This window comes from Cyrtonyx montezumae, unplaced genomic scaffold (genome assembly GCF_038088225.1).
Source record: "Cyrtonyx montezumae isolate F1298 unplaced genomic scaffold, pur_monq_1.0 scaffold_37, whole genome shotgun sequence".
NCBI lineage: Eukaryota > Metazoa > Chordata > Aves > Galliformes > Odontophoridae > Cyrtonyx > Cyrtonyx montezumae.
In genome coordinates this window covers 1561135-1581477 of record NW_027072042.1, presented here as the reverse complement: position 1 = coordinate 1581477, position 20343 = coordinate 1561135, and the positions used below count along the sequence as shown (strand labels likewise).

At 66.0% G+C, this 20343-nt stretch overlaps 3 protein-coding genes and 2 non-coding genes across 5 annotated transcripts; 1 reads left to right on the top strand and 4 right to left on the bottom strand.

Annotated features, from left to right (window-relative positions):
* Positions 1-1018: 1018 nt before the first annotated feature.
* CNGA4 (cyclic nucleotide gated channel subunit alpha 4) lies at positions 1019-3033 on the bottom strand. Its single transcript, XM_065745701.1, has 3 exons — positions 2982-3033; positions 1865-2851; positions 1019-1623 (listed from the first exon to the last, which is right to left on the bottom strand). The coding sequence occupies exons 1-3, from the start codon at positions 3007-3009 to the stop codon at positions 1019-1021; spliced, it is 1620 nt and encodes a 539-aa protein (XP_065601773.1). The 5' UTR covers positions 3010-3033.
* A 2706-nt stretch (positions 3034-5739) lies between these two features.
* On the top strand, positions 5740-10375 carry FHIP1B (FHF complex subunit HOOK interacting protein 1B). Its single transcript, XM_065745734.1, has 11 exons — positions 5740-6087; positions 6155-6757; positions 6866-7024; positions 7096-7182; positions 7283-7450; positions 7530-7609; positions 8124-8293; positions 8372-9292; positions 9374-9552; positions 9655-9817; positions 10057-10375. The coding sequence occupies exons 1-11, from the start codon at positions 5950-5952 to the stop codon at positions 10329-10331; spliced, it is 2943 nt and encodes a 980-aa protein (XP_065601806.1). The 5' UTR covers positions 5740-5949; the 3' UTR covers positions 10332-10375.
* Positions 10376-16181: 5806 nt separating this feature from the next.
* RPS11 (ribosomal protein S11) lies at positions 16182-19083 on the bottom strand. The gene is made up of 5 exons (XM_065745802.1): positions 19004-19083; positions 18556-18687; positions 17635-17710; positions 17000-17129; positions 16182-16350 (listed from the first exon to the last, which is right to left on the bottom strand). The coding sequence occupies exons 1-5, from the start codon at positions 19016-19018 to the stop codon at positions 16227-16229; spliced, it is 477 nt and encodes a 158-aa protein (XP_065601874.1). The 5' UTR covers positions 19019-19083; the 3' UTR covers positions 16182-16226.
* LOC136054519 (small nucleolar RNA SNORD35) lies at positions 16821-16912 on the bottom strand. Its single transcript, XR_010622741.1, has one exon. It is a non-coding gene; the product is annotated as a small nucleolar RNA SNORD35 (small nucleolar RNA).
* Positions 17430-17520, bottom strand: LOC136054523 (small nucleolar RNA SNORD35). Its single transcript, XR_010622745.1, has one exon. It is a non-coding gene; the product is annotated as a small nucleolar RNA SNORD35 (small nucleolar RNA).
* Positions 19084-20343: the final 1260 nt, after the last annotated feature.

Below are 20343 nucleotides of genomic sequence, written 5' to 3'. Positions count from 1 at the left end.
CCCAACGCGTCCCCGTCCTCATCCCGCCCCGTCCCTGTTCCCTTCCGAGCCACCCTCTCTCTTCCTCTCCCTTCCCCACTCCACACCAAACCCTGTCCCACCCCACCCGTGGTTCCCGGACTTATTCTCGTCTCCATCGCCGTTTCCCTCTCCCCCCTCCCATTCCATCCCCGTCCCCGTTGCTGTCCCCATTCTCATCCGTGTCCTACACCGGCTCCAACCCTGTCTCCATCCCTTCCTGTACCCATCCCCATTCCTGTCCCATCCCCATCACTATCTTCATCTTTGTTCTGAAGCCATCCTTATCCCTCCTCCATCCCCATCCTCGTTCCATCCTGTTCTGTCCCCTCTCTTCCCTTTCCTTCCCCGTACCCATTCCTATCCCACCTCCACCCTGGGCTGTCCCTGCCCTCCGCCCCTTTCCCCTCTCTATCCTGGTCCTGCTCTCGTTCTTGTCCCCATCTCTGTCCCCTGACACTCTCTCTTTATCCTCGTCCAAACCCCTGTTCCTGTTCCCCTTCCCGTTCCTGTTCTGACACTGTTCATACCCTCATCCCCATCCCTGTCACCTCCCACTCTGCCATCTCTTCTCCCCTCCTGTCCTACTCCGTTCCTGTCCCATCCCCATCTCAGGCTGCCCCCGTGCCCCCTCCCTGTCACCACCCTGTCCCTATCTCTGTCTCCATCCCCACCTCTACCCCGCTTTGACCTGCCCAACGCGGTCCCCGTTCCTGCTGTGCTGAGATCCCCCGACCCCCACGTCCCGTTTCCCGGGCACAGCCGTGTGCCCCCTGTGCCCACTCCTCATCGTGCCCCGTCCCTACATTGCTATCCCGTTACAACGCTCCTCGTTCACCAACAGCCACCGCTGTCACTTAGCAACTGTTGTTATTGCTCCACAGCAGCTACAGTCACCATCACCGAGCGGTTGTTGTCACCGTTACCTAGCAACGACTGCACCGACTGTCGTACAAAGCACCGACTGTCACTGCTATCGCACCGGGCACATCCCCGACCCTCAGCGCCAGCGGCCTCTGGGCTGTGTGCCCCGTGCCCCGGTGGGACCCCGAGCCCTGGGGGGCCCCCGTGTGCCAATGGGACCCCGTGCACGGGTGGAAGCCTGTGCAGCAGTGGGACCCCGTGCCCCCGTGGGACCCTGTACATGAGTGGGACCTTGTGCCCCGGTGGGTCCCCCCTCAGGTCCCCCTCCCCCTGCAGCACGCTGCATCCTGCTGGGACCCCTCCCCCCGCCCTTCCCCCGTCCCCGTTCCCCGCGCTGCCGGGCTCTGCTCTCCAGGCGCCCGACGCGCAGTGCCAGTTTGAGGGCGCTGCACTCCAGCTGTGCCAGGAGCCGTGCCATCCGTGCCTGCAGTGCCTCCAGTGCCACCTCCAGTGCCCGTGCTCGGTGCTCGGCCTCCTCCCGTGCCGCCGCCGCCGCCGCCTCCGCGTGCACGTCCAGCTTGTCCATGCGCAGCAGGATCTGGCGGCCCTTGGCCTCCAGCAGCTCGCGGGCGCGGGGGAACTCGGTCAGGACCTCCGCCAGGTCCTCCTTGGCCAGGCAGAAGAGGTCGGCGTAGCCGATGCTGCGGATGTCGGCTGTGCGCCGGTTCCCCGAGCGGTTCCCTGGGGGTGCGTTGCTGTGTTGGGATGGGGTGGCAGGGACAGCACCAGGGCAGCGCCAGCACCGCGCTCTGATACCTAAACGCGCCCTGGCTCCAACCCGCACCCAGGATCTGCCGGCACCAGCGGGATCTGGGGGTGGGAGGGTGGCACAGGAGCGGCACCGTGGGGATGGCACCGAGGGGGTGGTACCATGGGGATAGCAGTCTGGGGCTGGCACTGTGGGGGCACGGCAGGGGCTCACCGGGGATGTTGATGAGGCTGATCTCTCCGAAGTAGAGCCCCTCTCCCAGCACGGCGAGCCGCGTCACGCCGTCGGCTGCCAGCACCTCCAGCCGCCCCTCGCGGATGAAGTACATCTCTCGGCCCACGTCGCCGCGCCGGCACACCAACTCCCCGGGCCCGAAGACCTGCGGGCGCAGACGCAGCACCAGTGCCTCCAGCACGCCGCGCTCGCAGCTCTGGAACAGGGCCACCTTGCGCAGCGCCGGCAGGTGCACGCTGGCGGCCACCTCGGCACGCAGCCGCGCGGGCAGGAGCTGCAGCACGGCGTGCTCTTCTGCCAGCTTGTGCTGGGCACGCAGGTGCTCGTGCCACGCGGCCACGCGCCGCCGCAGCCGCCCGTGGACGCCGTGAGCCCGCAGGTAGCGCCGCACCGGGCCGTGCTCCGGGTAGAAGGACGCGTCGGCCGCGCTCATGTTGGCGATGACGGAGCTCATGCTGCCCGCCATGGTGGCGAAGCCCAGCACGGCCAGCAGGAGGCCGGCCGTCATGAACAGGAACTCCTCCTCGCGGCGCGGCTCCGGCGTGTCGCCCACGGTGGTGAGGATGAGGGTGGAGATGTAGAAGCTGTGCAGGTACTGACGCAGCGGGCGGGCAAAGCCGGGCCGGCTCCCGTTGGGGTGCACCCAGGGGTCGGAGCCCAGCCCCAGGTGCGTGGACAGCGCGAAGTAGAGGCAGGCGGTGCAGTGGATGGCCACGAGGACGTAGAGCATCAGCTTGGCCATGCGGAAGGCGTAGGGGTGCGCGGTGCGCGTCTCCCGGCGCTCGAAGGCCTCAAAGAGGCGTGGGCTGCGCAGGCAGCGGTTGGCACGCAGGGCCGGCCCCACGCGTGGGCACAGCAACTCCGTGGGCAGCGCCGAGGCCACGTCCCACGCGAAGCCGCTGGAGCGCACGTAGCGGCGCCGGATGCGGCCCCGGTCCTGCACCAGGATGCCCTCCTCCAGGAACCCTGTGGGGCAGCACCTGGCTGGGGGAGCTCAGAGGGATCGGGGGGGGCCGTGCCCAGAGGTTGGGGCTCGTGGGCTCGTGGGTTCCTGGCGTGACGGGGGACTGAAGGGGGGAGGGGCGCGGGCACTGACCAGTGTGCAGGCGCACGGCGATGTCCATCACGTACAGAGCATCGCTGACGCAGTCCAGGCCCAACCAGAGCGCCGAGTGCCGCTCCTGCACCTCCGTGAAGCAGCACCTGGAGGGGTCGGGGGGTCCGCGGGGCCGTCCTCTCCCCCCGCCCTCCCCCCGCATCCCCCCGCCCCCACCCCGCGCCGCACCTGCAGATGATAACGACCCAGTTGTACAGCACGGGCAGCGCCATGGAGCTCAGCCACCAGTAGTAGCGGTCCCCGGAGGGGTCCAGGATCCAGCTCCGGGTCTCGGCAGCGCTGCGGGGCGGGGGGAGGTGGCTGACATCGCGGTGCGGTACCGCACCCTTCTGCCCCACAGCACTTTCATATCGCCCCACTTCGTGGTCTGGGGAAAGAGGGTCCCCGCTCACCCCCGTCCGTGTCCGGCGTCGGTGCCGGGCTCTGCTGAGCCCCGCGGGGGTCGGTCCCAGCGGCGGGACAGCACCGCGCCGAGGCCGCGCATGGTGCGGTGGGGCCGGGGTCCCGCCGCCAACAGCAGAGCGTGGTGCCGCCGTCACGGCTGCGGACGGCTCCAGGCAACGAGCGGTCCCCGGGGCCGTGGGGGGACGGGGCGCGGCCGTGACGCGGGGTGCGGGCGTGGGGATGCGTGTGCGAGGCCGGCAGAGCGGCACAGGGCACCGCGGCAGGGACGGATTCCGGTGGCCCGTGCGGGGCCGCCCCCGGTGCGGGGATCCCCGTGACGCGGCGGTGTCACTGCCGGCGGTGCCACGCACGGCCGCGTCCCGGTACGGCCCCGGGGGGTCCCGGTGCCCGTAGCCCCGCCTCCAGCCAGCCCCGCCCCGCCCACTCTCTTGCCCCGCCCATATCCCCGCCTTCTTCTCTCCACAGCCAATGAGCGCTCAGGCCTCGGCGCGAGGCTCCTCCCCCGAGGGATCGGGCCCCGCCCCGTCCCGGTGCTCAGGGCGGGGCCGCGGGGCGGGGCCGTGCGCGCGGTGCGTGGGGCGGTGGCGCGAAGATGGCGGCGGGAGCGCGGGGCCCGCACCGGGGGCGGACGGTGAGCGCGGGGCGGGCGGCGCGGGGGGGACGGGGGGGACAGCGCGGGGCGGGCGGGACCGGCGGGACCGGGGCGGGGCGGGGACACGGGGCGGGAGGCGGCGGGGGCGGGGGTCGGGCCGTGCCCTTGGCGGGGGCGCGGGGTGCGGCGGGGCCCGGGGCGGGCGGGGCCGCGGGGGCGGAGCGGGGCGGAGCCGGGGGGGGGGGGGTCCCGAGGGGGGTTCGCTCGCGTCGGACTCAGCGCCGCTCTCCCCCCCTCCCCCCCCCCGCAGGAACGGCGCTGACGGCCGAGAGCGCGACCTTCACCCCAGGTACGGGGCGGTGCGGGGCGGTGCGGGGCGGTGCGGGGATGCAGCGGTGTTGCGGTGCTCCCGTTCCCACCGGCATCGGAGGGCTCCGGGGTTTCCCGTGCGGTTCCTGCGTCCCGTGGCCGTAGGATCGTGGGTGGCTGTGGCCGTGCCACGCCGCCCAGTGCCTCCCAGTGCCTCCCAGTACCGCCCGGTGCCACGTGGTCCGCGGTGCCCCCACCCCCGGAGCCCATCCGGCCCGCTCCGTTTGGTGCTCCGGGCGGACCCGCAGCCGGTTGTTGTGCCCGGACGGGTCCCGGAGCAGCGTTGGGGTCCGTGCGGGCGCAGCCCCGCGTGGCGGCGGTGCCGTGGGCGCCGCGTTTCCCCGCGCTGTGACTTTCCGCAGCCGCAGCGCGGTGCGGTGGGCGCTCCTCGGGCGCCCGAAATGCTCCGGGTGCGGTGACGCCCTCGCGCTGCCGGGATGCGGCGGTGCCGCCGCTGCCGTTCCCGTTTCGGCCGTTGGCGGTTTGGGGTTTCCGGAATGGCCGCTGTAGTGCCCCGCGGTGCCGTCCCTGTGCCCCCCGACACCCCCCCGGTCCCTCTGCACAGACGGACTCGGGATGTGTGTTGGGCACGGGGGGGCTCAGTGCTGTCCCCGACCCCACGCACTGCCTCTGCCCTCTGCCCTCTGCCCCATGGGATGGTGGGACACAGGATCCAGGGCACGGGGGCCTCGATCTCATGGGGGAGCTGCGGTGTGGGTCCCGTGCTCGGGGTGCCCAGGGGTGCCCCCACGCTCAGCTCCCGGTTCAAAGTGCAGCTCTGGGTGTGGAGCAGTGCTGGGCCACCGCCCTCCTCCACTCTGCACTTCCTTGTCCCCCCCCCGGCTCCTGTTACCCCCGCTCCTGTACCCCCCGGCTCCCAGCAGCCTCTCCTTCCCGGTGCCTCTGGGGAGGCCGCTCTGGGACCCCCTTCCCTTGGTCCAACTCGTTGCCCTGCACTGGGACACGGTGGTGCCACGGGTCCCAGCAGTGCCTGTGAGGTCTCGCTCACAGGTGGGTGCCATCCCTGTGACACCACCTCGTGCTGGTGGGGGTTTCTCCTCCTGGCTCTGTCCCTCTGGGCTGTGCCGTGGGGGTGTCTGGGCTGTGTGGCTCCGTCCCTGTCCCCATACGGGTGTGGCAGCAGCAGTTCCTTCACCCTCACCCTCGGCCGAGCCTGGGGCCGTGCTGTGTGGCACAGTGCGGGAGCTGTGGCTCTCAGTCACCTCTGCCCCCTCCCGTGAGGGCACCCACGGAGCTGTGCCAGCCCCAGAGCTGCTCACTGGAGTTGGGTGCAGTGTGGGGCTGTGCTGAGGCGGTGTCAGGATGGTGCTGGGATGGTGCCTGGGTGGTACCGGGGTGGTACCGGGGTGGTACTGGAGCGGTGCTGGGGTGGTGCTGGGATGGCACTGCTGCCCCTTCCCGGTGCTGAACGCAGTCCTGCAGCCCAGCAGCATGGAGTGCGTGGCCCTGCCCGCTGCCCGCTGCCCCACGCCCGCACGGCACCTCGCAGAAATCGGATCGGGCCGGGCCCGTGGGGCACCGCACCGCCGCCCCTGAGCCGTGCCCCCCAACCACGTCCCCATGGAGAGGATGAGCTGGCTGAGCAAGCTGACCCCGCGCGGGGTCGGGCAGCGCTCCGCCCGCAGCGCCAGCCTGCAGAGCCCCGTCACCGCCGACCCCGAGACCTGCCTGATGGTCTTCAAGAACCACTGGGCGCAGGTGAGGCGCCGCGGGGCGGTGGGCGCGGGGTGCTGCTGGGGGTGGGCACTGACAGCTCTGCCCGCAGGTGCTGCGCATCCTGGAGCGCCGCGGCTGCACGCCGGCCCCCGATGACCTGAGCGCGGTGCGTAACAACACGTACCAGCTGCTGAACCTGCTGGCCGAGGACCGGCCGCGCGGCGAGGCCACCGCGGGGCCCATCCTGGAGTTCGTGGTGGCCGAGAACCTGCTGGAGCGGCTGCTGGGCTGGCACCTGCAGGGCGACTTCGGCGAGGAGCGCAAGGTGGAGCAGCTGAAGCTGTATGAGATGCTGATCAGCCAGGCCCGGCAGCCCCTGCTGCGGCACCGTGCCGTGCTCACGCCGCTGCTGCGCCTGCTCAGCCTCTGCGCCGAGCCCGCGTCCGCGCCGCTGGAGAACAGCCTGGTGCTGCTGCTCAACCAGCTCTGCGTCTCCGTGGCCAAGGAGCCTGCCATCCTGGAGCTCTTCTTTCACAGCCACACCGACCAGGGCCCCGCCAACCTCATCATCTTCTCCCTCCTCATCCCCTTCATCCACCACGAGGGCGTGCTGGGGCAGCAGGCCCGCGACGCGCTGCTGCTCATCATGGCCATGTCGGCCAGCAACCACGCCGTCGCCAAGTCCATCACCGACAACTCCTACTTCTGCCCGGTAAGGCCGGCACGGTGCCTCAGCCGCTGGGTGCCGTGTGCCCTGGGGCTGCTCTCAGCACTTAAAGAGAGCGCACGCAGTGCAGCTGATGCCTGCTTGTGCCCACAGGTCCTGGCCACGGGGCTGAGCGCGCTGTACTCCTCGCTGCCCCGCAAGATTGAGGTGCGCGGGGACGACTGGCACTGCCTGCGCCGCGAGGACTGGATCGGGGTCTCCTCCCTCGTGCTCTTCATGAACTCATTGGAATTCTGCAACGCCGTCATCCAGGTGGGGCTCTGGGCGACGTGGGGCGGGGTGGGCTGGTCCGGGCCGCCCTGACCCCCCCCCGCACCCTGCAGGTCGCCCACCCGCTGGTGCAGAAGCAGTTGGTGGATTACGTGCACAACGGGTTCCTGGTGCCCGTCATGGGGCCGGCACTGCACAAGGTAAGGGCGCCCAGTGGTGGTGCCGTGGGGTATGGTGTGGTGCCGTGGGGCGCTCTGCGGTGCACCCCCAGCACGCTTCTGGCTGCTGCTCCCCGTGCAGACCTCCATCGAGGAGATGATCGCCAGCACTGCCTACCTGGACCTGTTCCTGCGCAGCGTCAGCGAGACGGCGCTGCTCAAGACGTTCCTGCGCTTCGTGCTGCTGCACCGCCACGACAACACCACCATCCTCGACACGCTCGTCAGCCGCATCAACAGCAACTCGCGGGTGAGTGGTGGGGCCGGGCCTGGGGAGGGGGCCGGGGGGACCGGGATGTGCAGCTGCCTCACGTCTCCTCCATCCCCAGCTCTGCATGGTGTCCCTGAGCCTCTTCCGGACGCTGCTCAGTCTCAACTGTGAGGACGTGATGCTGCAGCTGGTGCTCAGGTACTGTGCTGCTGGGTTGGGGTTGGGGTGACGCCCAGTGGGCCCTGGGATGAGGAGAGGCTGTGGCGTGCAGGGACATGGGGCGCACGCCCAAAGGATGGGATGGGGCTGGGATGGTGACTTAAGGGTGCTGGGGTGGGCATGGCTGTGTGGATTTGGGGGCTGACGGATGGTATGAGGTGGCTGGGGTGTCACCGTGGGTGCTGGGCATTGCACAGCCGCGTCCCAGGGGCGGCATCTGCAGGGGTTCAGTGGCAGGATGGCAACGGGCTGCGGTGTCACCAAGTGGGTGCTGCATGGGCACGGCTGTGGCCTGAGGGTGGCATCTCCAGGGGATCCAGTGGCGGTATGGGACGGGGCGGGGGTATCATCGTGTTGGTCCTGGACGGGGCACAGCTGTATCCTACGAGGGGCGGCTCCAGGGGTTGAAACGGCAGTGCAGAACGGCGTGGTGCCGCTGCCTGCTGCCCCGCGGTCCCATTGTGTCCCCGCTCACAGCCCCGCGTCCCACCAGGTACCTGCTGCCCTGCAGCCACGTCATGCTGAGCCAGAAGCGCGCGGTGCGGGACCTGGACATCTACGGCAAGACGGCCGCCAAGTTCCTCTCGCTCATCCCACGCTGCTGCCGCCCCGAGAACGTACCACTGCCAGAGCACGACGAGGAACACGTGGCACGGGCAAAGGGTACGGCAGCGGCACCGCAGCTCCGCGCTGCGCGTCAGCCCCGGCCCCGCGCTGCTGAGCACCGTCTCCGCTCCATAGGGCAGAGCAGCCCCAGCGTGGACGCGTCCTCAGCGCTGCCGCGGCCCTCCACGCCGTCGCGTCTCGCCTTCTTCATGAGGCAGCAGAGCGGCGGCCCCGAGGCGGCCGGCGCGGCCCCGCGCTCCCCGGGCACGCCGAGCAGCAGCCCCGCACACCGGGCCGCCCGCTGGGAGGAGGTGGCGGAGCTGGACAGGAACTACCTGGAGTACCTGCGGGACGCACGCCGCAGCATCGACCGCTGCGCATGGGCGTGCCGCGTCTGGTCGGCGCCGTACGATGGCGAGGAGCCCGCCGCCGCCGCCGGAGCCGCCCCCGACGCGGCCCCGCTGCCCGACGGCGCCCCGGGGCCCCCGACCCCGCGGACTAAGAAGCGGGGGCTGCCCGAGGAGGGCACGGCGGGGGCACCCAGCCCCGGTGAGCCCCATGCCGTGGGGCCCGGCCCCGACGCACGGGACTCGGGGGCGTTGGTGAACGGGGCACATGGGCACACGGAGCCGGGGCGGCCCGAGGGGGACGTGGTGGTGAAGAAAGTGCGCAGGAGTCCGCGAGGCGAGGGGCTGGCACGCAACGGGGCCCGGGCACAGCCCGCGGGCTGGGAGCCGCCACGCTCGGTGGACTCGCTGCTGGAGGAGCTGCTGGCCAAAGCGCCGGCTGAGCCCAACGGGGCGGGCGTCAGCATCGAGGCCTTCACCCGGGAGCTGCGAGAGATTGAGGCCGAGATGGAGAACGGGGCCAGCACCGAGCCGCCCGCCGCGCCCGAGCCACTGCTGTCCCGGGAGGAGGAGGAGGCCTACGCCAGCTTCGCCACTCTGCCTGAGGGCGAGGAGGCACTGGGCCGTGTGCGGGCGCTGGACCCGCTGGCGCAGGCCGTGGCCAGCCCACCACGCCCCGTGGGGCCGCCCCACAGCCAACCCTTCACAGGTGGGGCCGAACGGGGCGCGGACGGGGATACTTCTGCGTCCCATCCCACGCTCACCGCCCGACGCCTGCCCCCACCCGCAGGGCCCTTCGTGACGGTGCTGTTCGGCAAGCTGGAGAACATGCTGCACAACTCGCTGTACGTGAACTTCCTGCTGACGGGGCTGGTGGCCCAGCTGGCCTGCTACCCACAGCCGCTGCTGCGCTCCTTCCTGCTCAACACCAACATGGTCTTCCAGCCCAGCGTCAAGTCGCTGCTGCAGGTGCGCTGCCGCCCACGGTGCCACCCATTCTGCCCTCCCCTCCATCCAGTCCCATCCATCCCGTCTCGCCCTGTATGTCCCGTCCCCCCCCCCCCCCCGCAGGTGCTCGGCTCGGTGAAGAACAAGATCGAGAGCTTTGCTGCCAGCCAGGAGGACTTCCCCACGCTGCTCTTCAAGGCCAAGAAGTACCTGATCGCCCGTGGCAAACTGGACTGGGCCGACGCACCCGGGGTCGTGCCAGCGCTGCGCCGCTCGGAGACGTCGGGTGAGATGGGGCTGGAGCTGCTGCCGTGGGGCCGGGGTGCGCCGGGCGTGGGGTGCCCGTGGCACCGCGTGGGCTCTGGGAGCCGCTCCGGGGCGGGGAGGTCGCGTCCCTTGGTGTGGAGGGGCTGAGGCAGCGGAGTCCGGGCGCTCCCCATCGCCGCGGGTGCGTGCCCTGCGCCCCGAGCCCCGGGCCGCGTCCCGGGCTGCGCCGGTGGTCCCGCGGCTGACGCAGCCCCTCAGCCCGCAGCCGGAAGCCGTCGCTGGGCGAGCTGATCCTGCGGCACACGCACAGCCCGACGCGGGCGCGGCTGCAGCAGGTGCGGGACGGGCCGGGGCTGCAGGCGCTGGCGGGGGCCGCGCTGCTCCGCAGCTCCGAGAGGCAGAGCGAGGCGCTGCGCGTCAGGAACGCCGTGTACTGCGCCGTCATCTTCAGCGAGTTCCTCAAGGAGCTGGCGGCCATCGCCCAGGCCCACGCCGTCACCTCTCCGTTCCTGTGCGAACCGCCCGAGGAGTGACCCCGGCGGACGCTTTTTAACCGGGGGGGGGTGGGGGTGGGGGTGGAGGGGGGGATCTTTTTAATTTATTTGGGATGAATGTTCTGCCGGGAGCCGGCCCCGGGCAGCTGCGGGGATACGTGGGGACGGCGGGGCCGGACGGTGCCACCAGGTGTGGGGCGGGCTGGCTCTGCCCCCTGCCGCCCCCGCGGCCCCGGTGTCACCCCCCCCCCCCCCCCCCCCCGCCCGCTCCTCTCTATGCAATGCCCCGCTCCGTGGGGTGGCTGTGGGGCAGGGTGGGGGTGCGGGGCCGGGCTGTGCATGGGGGGAGCTGGTGTGTCTGTGCTGTGTAAAAGCCCTTCTGTAATAAAGGGTCTGGCCGAGGGCATTGCTGCCGCCGTCTGTGCAGGGCGGGAGAGGAAGGAGCCTCATCAGCGCGGTCCCCTTCGCTGTGTCGGGGGCATGGGGGGGGTATGGAGTTTTGGTTTTGCTGTGGTTGGAAAAGACCTCTGAGATCCCCAACCCACCCAAACTTTGCTCACTGTGTCCCTCAGTGTCACATCCCCACAGATCTGGAGCCCCGACAGGCACTGACCATCCCCCCCCCAAAATTAATCTGTTGGAAAATCACCCGTGCTGCCCTACTCCGTGGTGTCAGTGTGGGAAGTGTGAATGTGGGGGCTGAAACGGGAATGGGATGGAGTGGGGATAGGATGAGGAGTGGGATGGGGATGGGATGGGATGGGGATAGGATGAGGAGTGGGATGGGGATGGGATGGGATGGGGATAGGATGAGGAGTGGGATGGGGATGGGATGGGATGGGGATAGGAAGGGGCTGGGGATGGTGGGATGGGAATGCAATGAGGATGGGAATGGGGATGAGATGGGAATGGGAAGGGATGGAGATGAGGATGGGAATGGGGGTGGGAATAGGGATAGAGATAAGGATAGGGATAGTGATAGGGGTAGAGATGGGATGGGGCTAGGGATGGGAGTGAGAATGCGGATGGGGATGAGAGTGAGATGGGGATAGAATGGGATGGGGTAGAACTGGATGGGATGGGGGATGGCTGGCTGTGCCCTTTGCAGCTCTGAGGAGCCTCAGGCAATAGGGGCTGGGCACATCAGTGCTTCCTCTTGTTGGTGTGGGTGTCTGTTTCGATATAAATTGAGGACAGTGCTTTCCTCCCGGGGATGCTGTATTTTTCTGCACACACTGGGGATGTCTCAGAGCTCCTCAGTGGTTTTGGTTCTCTCCTCCTCCCAAAGATGCACGCGGCTGAAGGGATGGTTGTGCAGGTGGGAGGGCAGCACCAGGCTGCTGGGAGCACTGCGTGCATCCGATGGGAGCTGAGAGAGCTCTGCTTTGGTCAGTGCAATGACAACAATGGACTTCAGGGAGCATTTGTCTTCAGCACGGCACAGCAGCTCGGCCGTGGCATCATGAAAACCTGGAGTGCTGCACCCAAAGCAGCGCCAGCAGCCACGGGATCTCCGTGTGAGGCATTGGGATGTGTGGGTTTGGGGGCAATGTTTGGGCAGAGATGGGAAATAGCCAGGACTTTTCTGCAGGCAGAGCCCAGGGCTGCAGCCAGGGGTGTGGGTGCTGGGAGCAGGGATGCAGCCCCAGCCCTCCCTCTCCCTGCAGAGCTGCTCTGTTCCCCCCACCCCGCACTGCGGCTCCCGGGGGCGGTGGGGATCCAAAATTAGAGCCAAGCAGCATTTCTCTTTTTTTTTCTGTCCTGGAAACCACTTCCACCAGCAGAGATGCACAGATTGACGCCCAAATCCTGCGGAGATGGAACAGCCCTGGCTGATCCTGCCATGCTTCACTTCCCCAGCAGGCAGGCGATGCTGGGGGGGCTGGGGTGGGCAGGGGGTGAGGTCCCCGAATCTGCTGGGATGTCCGGGTGATCCGGGAGCCCACGTGCACACACGTGAGCATGCAGGGGCTGCTGGTGCTGCGCTGCTGCGTGGGGGGTCCGGGCAGGAGGAGCTCTGATGGGTCACAGGGAAAGGACACAGAACGTCTGTCCTGGGTGGCACAGTGTGTGTGTCCAGCACTGAGGGGCTGGGAGGGGTTGGGATGATGCACCAGGATCCGTGGGGGGACAAACCCCCAGAGCACAGCTGAGCTGTGTGTGGGGCACTGTGGGATGGAGGGGATGGTGCAGGGACCCATGGAAGGCAGCAGAAGGACACGTCCCTCCCTGGGAGGCCACCAGGGATGCAGGGAGCAGTGCAGTCCAGGTCTCCTCTTGCCTTCCTTCCTGCCTGACCCACACCTTGCTGCACCCCATGAGGACATCGGGTTTGTATGGCAGCCCCGTGCAGTGGGGTCACCCTGGGAGCAGTGCCACAGTGTGATGCTCACACAGATCCCCTGTACCATAGCATCTCCATGCCACATCTCCATGTCCAACGGCCTCAGGGACACTTCCTTGGGCCTGGGGCTGCAATTAGGGATGTGGAGGAGTGTGGGGAAGGAGGTAACAGCAAAAGAACAAGAGGGAATGGACTTCCAAGGGGAGGGTCGGGTTGGGAAGTAGGAAGAATTTCTCTGCAGAGAGTGTTCAGGTGCTGCCATAGACTGCCCAGGGAGCAGGGGGGGTCCCCATCCCTGGAGCTGTTCAGGAGATGTGTGGGTGTGCTACTGAGGGGTGTGGTGTAGAGGGAAGGTATTGGTTGTAGGTGGATGAGCGTGGAGGTCTTTTCTGATCTGGGTGATTCTATGGTTGTATGGCAACACTGAGCAGCACGGTGTCCCCACAGGAGGCCATGGTGACCCCACAGGTGGCCATGATGACCCCACAGGCGGCCATGGTGACCCCACAGGAGGCCATGGTGACCCCACAGGAGGCCATGGTGACCCCACAGGTGGCCATGATGACCCCACAGGCGGCCATGGTGACCCCACAGGAGGCCATGGTGACCCCACAGGAGGCCATGATGACCCCACAGGCGGCCATGGTGACCCCACAGGTGGCCATGATGACCCCACAGGCGGCCATGGTGACCCCACAGGTGGCCATGGGACATCCCTGAGCAGGCAGGGCATCCCCAAGCAGCAATGGCATCCCCAGAAGGCATAACACCTCTGAGTGCCACAGCATCCACTGTGCACTGCATCCACACAACCTGCACTCCCAGCACAGCTCTGGGGACGAGGGGCAGCAGAGAACCCCCATCCTGGAGCGTGGATCACCACTATAGGATCATAGATCTCCCCAGTCCTTCTGTGCTGTGCAGTTCTGTGCAGCACCAGGTGTGGATGTGCTGGGACACCTCAGGGCCGATCTTGGGTGGCCGATAGAGTGCCGCTGCTGTATGCTCTCCTCCTGTGCCCTCCCTGCACACTCCGTGGTGCTCAATGGCACAGCTTTGTCACTGCAGGGCTCCCAGGACAGGCGGCTCTGCTCCAGGGCTGGGCTGCTGCATGGGGGGATGGGGTTTGGCAGTGCTGTGTCCCTGTTCCTGCAGTGTTGGGATGAGCCATAGCTGGGGATGGGCCACCAGGGCCCAGGGATGAGCCCTGTGGTGCTGGGGGACACAGCACTCCTCAGTGGGATCCACGCTGACCTTTCATGGGTAAATCTATTCCCTGTGTAAGTCACCTCCTCTGTGACCTGCTGCTGCAGGGTCAATGGGAACGTTACACAGCTGAACAGAACTCCTTCCAGCACTGAACTGACCGGGCTGTGCTTCCCATCACGAATGGTGGAAGCACTGATTTCTGCTGCTGAGAGGAGCGGTGTGGAGCTGTGGGGCTTCACTGCACTGATGTGTGGGATCAGGACGACACAGGTGCTGGCGGTCACCTCCTCCATGGACACTTTGGGTGAGGAATGAGCCCCACAGTTCATTACTGCCCTTCTCGAGAGGGTTTCAGGGATGTGCGGGAGCTGCACAGCGGCTGTGGTGGCACAGAGCAGTACGTCTCACGTGCACATCATGAGCATGGTGCTGCTGCACACAGTGCTGCTCCCATGTGCTCAGGGCTCCTGACAGCTGGAACGGAGCAGCTCAATCAGAAGGGACCTTCACAGATCACAGAAGCATAGGATGGCTTGGGACGGATCAAGGATCCCGAGGATCAAGTTCCAGCCCCATGCAGGGCCACCAACATCCAGATGTGGTATAGCCCAGGTTGCCCAGGGTCCCATCCAACCTGGTCTGGGGCACCTCGAGGGGTGGAGCACCCACAGCCTCTCTGCAGGCTGTTCCAGCACCTCTCTGCTCTCCCTGTGAAGAACTTCCCTCTAACTTCCAATCTAAACCTTCTCTCCTTGAGCCTAAAACCATTCCCCCCATCTTCTCTCTGCCTACCCTTGTGAAAAGTTGATTTCCCTCCTGTTTTTAATCCCCTTTTATGCCCTGGAAGGGTGTGATGATATCTCCTCGCAGCCTTCTTTTCTCCAGCTGAACAAGCCCAGCTCCCTCAGCCTGTCTTTGTAGGGGAGGTGCTCCAGCCCTCTGAGCATCCTCATGGCCCTCCTCTGGACCCTCTCCAACAGCCCCACACCTTTCCTGTACTGGGGCCCCAGACCTGGACACGGTACTCCAGATGGGGCCTCAGGAGAGCAGAGCAGAGAGGGACAGTCCCCTCCCTGTCCCTGCTGCCACCCCTCTCCTGATGGAGCCCAGGACACCATTGGCCTTCCAGGCTGCAGCAGCACACTGCTGGCTCACGTTCAGTTTTTCATCTACCAGGACCTCTCCCAGTCTTTACATGCACCGGGCGTTACTCAGACCCAGGCACAAAACTTTGTGCTTTGCTATGCTCAGGTTCACACGGTCCCACCTTTGGAGTCTGTTGAAGTCCCTGTGGATGGTCCCTCCTTCTGACCTCAGCTTTGGTGTGATCAGCAAACTTGAGAGAGTGCGCTCAAACCCATCACTGATGAAGATGCTGAGGGAGCTCCTCAGTCTGTCCACTCCTTAACACAGAGGGCGACCCCCCTTCCCACATAGCCCACCCCTTCTGAAAAGGCGACACCCTCTGAGCACCACCCCACACCCCCATGGTCGCCACCAGCTCGTAGTGCTCCAAGCACATCCCGTTTTCCAGCTCCCCCTGCTTGCTTCCCGAGCAGTGTGCATTGATGTAAAGGCACTGTAAAAGTAGTAAAAGATGTAAAAGCCCTCCCCAAAAACCTCCGGGAGGAACTTGGAGTTTCCCCACTGCTTCCTAAGGGGACGTGAGGTTTTGGATGGGGGGTTGGCAGCGTTGCCTCCTAGAGGATCCCCTACAGGACAGTTTGGGGGTGTTTGCTATCTCCTGGAAACCATTCCCAGGCACAGGAAAGGCGAGACTGATTCAGCACAGGGTGTCCCAAGAGCCCCCAAGTTTTCAACCATCAGCCTTACTCAGTGCCCAGTTGTTCCAGCCCTGCCTCCAGGAGCACCACCCCACCCCACCCCCACGCTCTGCCCACTCAGACACAGCAGCGCTGCCCCATAGCTGGGGGATGCAGTCCCACAGCCCTGCTGAGCCATGAATCCCATACCCCACCTCGTCCCTTTTCAGTATTGCAATGGTGCCAACGAGCAGCCCCATTAAGGCGGTGCTGAGAGCATAGCAACCCTGATCTGAGGTGCTCCACTTCCACCTCTGGTTCTCACACCTCTGAGGGCCCACCACGTGGCAGCTCTCATTAAACACGGTTAATACACGTTTAAGCCCAAGCTGTGCCCACCTCCCTGCAGCCCACTTGCTCATCCCCTGACCCTCACCCACACCTGAGACATCAGAGCAGCACCTGCCTGACACCACATCCCCTCGAGCTCAGAGCCACTCCTGCAGCTCAATGCATTCACACGTGCTGCTGCATTCCTGTGCCCTTTGCTCCACATCACACAGCCAGGGTAGATTTAAAAAGGTTTTATTTCTCCCAAATACACTCCATCTGCTGCTTTTAAAACTTCTGGAACTGCTTCTTGGTGCCTGCAGCCTTGGTGACCTTGAGGACGTTGAACCTGACGGTTTTGCTGAGGGGCCGACACTCTCCCACGGTCACGATGTCTCCGATCTGCACATCCCTGCAATGAAAGCAGTTTCAGTGCTGCCAGTCTGCAGTTCCCTGCTCTGCAGCACAGTGCCAGTGCTGTGGAACGGCACTGCAAGTGACCTTGCACCATCAGAGCTGCAGTGATGACTGTGCTGAAATAGCAGAGCTCATCCCCCCGGGCCTCAGTCCGTCCCTCCACGTGAGCACGAACTGCAGCAGCAGATGGGAGCATCCCCCGGGTGCAGGAGGAGTGCTGAGCACCCGAAGGGAAACCCTTCAGCCGCCACGAGTTTCCCTTCTGGTCCTGATGCACTCCTTGAGCCAACACAGCTGGACTGGCACATGCAGATGGGGACACACACCAGCCTCTGAAGCCCCCCAGCACCCTCAGCATTTCCTTTGGAAACATCAGCCCGAGCTCTTCCTTGCTTTTTTAACCTCTCAATAACTACAGGCCCGAGCGAGCACGTGCTCTCACACGCAGCACGCAGACAGACCACACCTGCTGGTTCAGCAACGGCCACAGCCTTTGTCAGCAGCCCCTTCACCAGCGGGGACTCTGAAGACCATCGTGAGTTCAGACATCACCACCAGCAGCACCCTCAGCCGGCACAGGGCTGAGCACCGCACAGCCCACACGCGTGTCACATGCGGGCGAGCAGAGCCGTGCCAGCACGCACCTGAAGCACGGGGACAGGTGCACAGACATGTTCTTGTGGCGCTTCTCGAAGCGGTTGTACTTGCGGATGTAGTGCAGGTAGTCCCGCCGGATGACGATGGTGCGCTGCATCTTCATCTTGGTGACCACGCCTGGGGACGAGAGAGGAGCTGCTTCCACCCGCTGCAGCACGGAGCCCTCCAGAGGAGTCACCCACGAGCAGCAGTGCCCAACACGGGAGGGCAGTGGCCCAGCTGACCTCGGTGAACAATGAATTACCACACGTCCCTTCAGGGCGGCTCCTCTCACTCCTGCAGGACACAAGGACTTCCTTCCCCCTTACCGGCCTACAACCTGTGCTACAGATCAATCTGTCCTCTCGACGAGCCCCTAACACACCCTGGTCTCTGCCCTACAGCCTGCACTGCACAAACACCAGCAGTGGGTCCTTGCTCCAAGCATCAGCAATGCCATGTGGCACTGTCGTCACAGCCCCTGCGATCTGAGGCTTGGAAGACCATCGTGAGAACGGCATCATGTGCAGCTCAAGGACCAGTGCTGTGCTGCCCCGCAGCTCCCGAGGGGCACCTGTGGGCTCTGTGTGATTTCTGCTCGGGTGGCATCACGCGCTTACGTTTCTGGTGCTGCACAACTCACCTGACAGGATCCGGCCACGGATGGAGACATTACCAGTGAAGGGGCACTTCTTGTCGATGTAGGTGCCCTCAATAGCCTATGAGAGAAGCAGTGTTCAGTGTCTGGGCACACGGGCAGCCCTGCAGCACAGAGACCCAGTGATGTGGAGACCCAGGTGCTGAGGAGCTGCGCGTGCTGCAATTGATATGACAGAAACAGACCCAAAAGGTCCTGCACAAGGACATGTGTGAACCTCGTGAGGTTCAGCAGGGCCAAATGCAAAGTGCTGCGCTTCAATTGGAGCAATCCCAGATTGTGCAGACTGAGAGAAGTCACTGAGAGCAGCCCCGTGGAGAAGGACCAAGGGGTTCTGCTGGATGAGAGGGAGCAGTGTGTGCTCACAGCCCGAAGGCCACCAGTCCCCTGGGCTTCAGTCCCCCTCCCAACAGAGGTGGGGGACAGCAGACAGGAGGGGATTGTCGCCCTCTGTCTGCCCTCCAGAGGCCCCATGTGGAGCACTGTGTCCAGGCCTGAGGCTCCCAGCACAGGAAGGATGTGGGGCTGTGGGTCTGGAGGAGGGCATGGGGGTGTTCAGAGAATGGAGCACCCCTGTATGGAGACAGGCTGAGGAGCTGGGGGTGCTCAGCCCAGAGAAGGGAGGGCTGCAGGGAGACCTCACTGTGGCCTTCCAGACCTTAGAGAGCAACTTCATACAGTGACACAGCAACAGGACAAGGGGGAACGGCTGTGAACTGAAAGAGGGAGACGTAGTAAACGATTAGGTATCAGGGAGATACAGAGGGCCCTGCCCAGTGGGAAGTGTCCCCACCCCGGGGGGCAGAACTGGGTCATCTCTGAGCTCCTTTCCAACGTCCCCACTCTGTGGTCCCACGAACTGTGCTGCTCCAGGAGCAGACAGAGCACTGCGGGGTCACACCGTACCTCCTTGGGCGTCTTGAAGCCGAGGCCGATATTTTTGTAGTAGCGGGGCAGCTTCTCCTTGCCGCCCTCGCCCAGCAGAGCCCTCTTCTTGTTCTGGAAGATCGTGGGCTGCTTCTGGTACGCCCGCTCGGTCTGGAGTGGGGACAAAGGGCATCACAGACAGCCCCACGCTCACCACGACCCCATCACAGACAGCTCCAGGCCCCACCCGCACCCCACCGCGGCCCCACACCCACGCAGAGCCCATCACACCCGGCCCCACGCCCACCCACACCCCACCCCGTGGGCCTCCACGACACCGCGGCCTAACCCCGCCACCCCAGCGCTCGGCGCCCGATCCGCGCAGAGTACGTCCGCCCCCCGCCCGCTTCGGGGCTCCTCCCCGTCCCCACGGCGGCCGCCATCGCCGCCTCCTCCCCCCCGCGGCCCCGCGTGGCGTGGGCCCCACCTGCGTGTCCGCCATCTTGGAGCGCGCGGCGGAAAAGGAGCGCGTGCGGAGCGCGGCGCAGCGTATCCGGGGCGGGACCGGAAGGGGCGGGGACAGCGGCGAAAGTCGGCTCAAAGCGGGAGGGGGCGTGGCCGAGGCCTGGGGCCGTGCGCATGCGCGAAGCGGCCGCCGCGGGGGTCCACGCGGGGTCTCGGGCGCGTGGGGTTCTGCGCTGACTTCCAGGGGACGCGGACTGTGGGTGGGTGGCTCTGGGTCCGGACGGGCACAGGGCGGTGGGGTTGGGGGGACCCTCGGCTCGGGGCCCGCAGCTCCGGGACGCGGCGCTCCCACGGAGGGGTTTCGCCCCGCGTCTGAGCCACGCCGGCCCGTTTTGCCCACCCCGCCTCGTCCTGTCGCTGTTGGCCCCGGAGGAGAGCCTCGTCCTCCTTGTTTTCCGCTGCCGGTTCTTCAGTGCAGTGCGCGCTCCCCTGTGCCCAACCGTGGCGGTGCGTGCTCGTGGCATTTCGTGCCTCCACGCAGCTCAGCGCTGTGCTCTGTGCCCACCCCAGGCCGGGGCTGACCCCTTGGCAGCTCCTCTGGGCCGGGTGGGCGATGCTCCGGCGCCGTGTGCCTGGTGGTTGAGCACGGAGGGGCAGCCCCTGGTTTTCCAGCCCTGCTGTCTGCTTGCTTCCCCTCGCAGTGCGGCTGTGCTTTGCTGCTGTTGGCCCTTGGACACATCCCACGTGGATTCAGCCCCGCGGTGCTGCTCACTTTGCATCCTCAGGCACGTCGCAGTGGCCTCCAGGGATGGTGCCCCCAACCCTGACCTGGCCAGACCACTGCCCTGAGAAGAAACCCTCCCCAGTACCCAACCTAAACCTCTGATGCGACTCGAGGCTGTGCTGTGCCTGTACCCATCCACAGCTCCTGTGGTACCACTGCTCAGAGTGAGCAGATGGACAGATGTGTGCCCTTTCCCCACATCCCATCTTTTGAGCAGAGCTGGTTTTCCTGGGTCTCTGGTCAGGTTTTGGGGCGGATTTCGCAGCTCCTGTCTGTCCTCCGTGGAAAACGGCGGTGACTGGAGGGGTTCCCCAATAACTGGGAAGCAGCTGGCACAGCTCCCATCCTCCACGGGAGGTGGGGGGAGGCAGACGGTTGTGGAGCACTCAACCTCAGCTCAGTCCCTGGAAGGAGCGTGTCCCCCTGTGCTCCCTGTCCCCAAACAAAGCAGTCACGGGGAGGCATTCGGGGACAACCAGCACGGATTGTACCAGCAGCAAATTCTGCTTGACCAAGCACAAAGTTAAGGCTTTAAGTGCTTTAAAGCAATAGTCCGTTAAATATTTTACCTGATATCT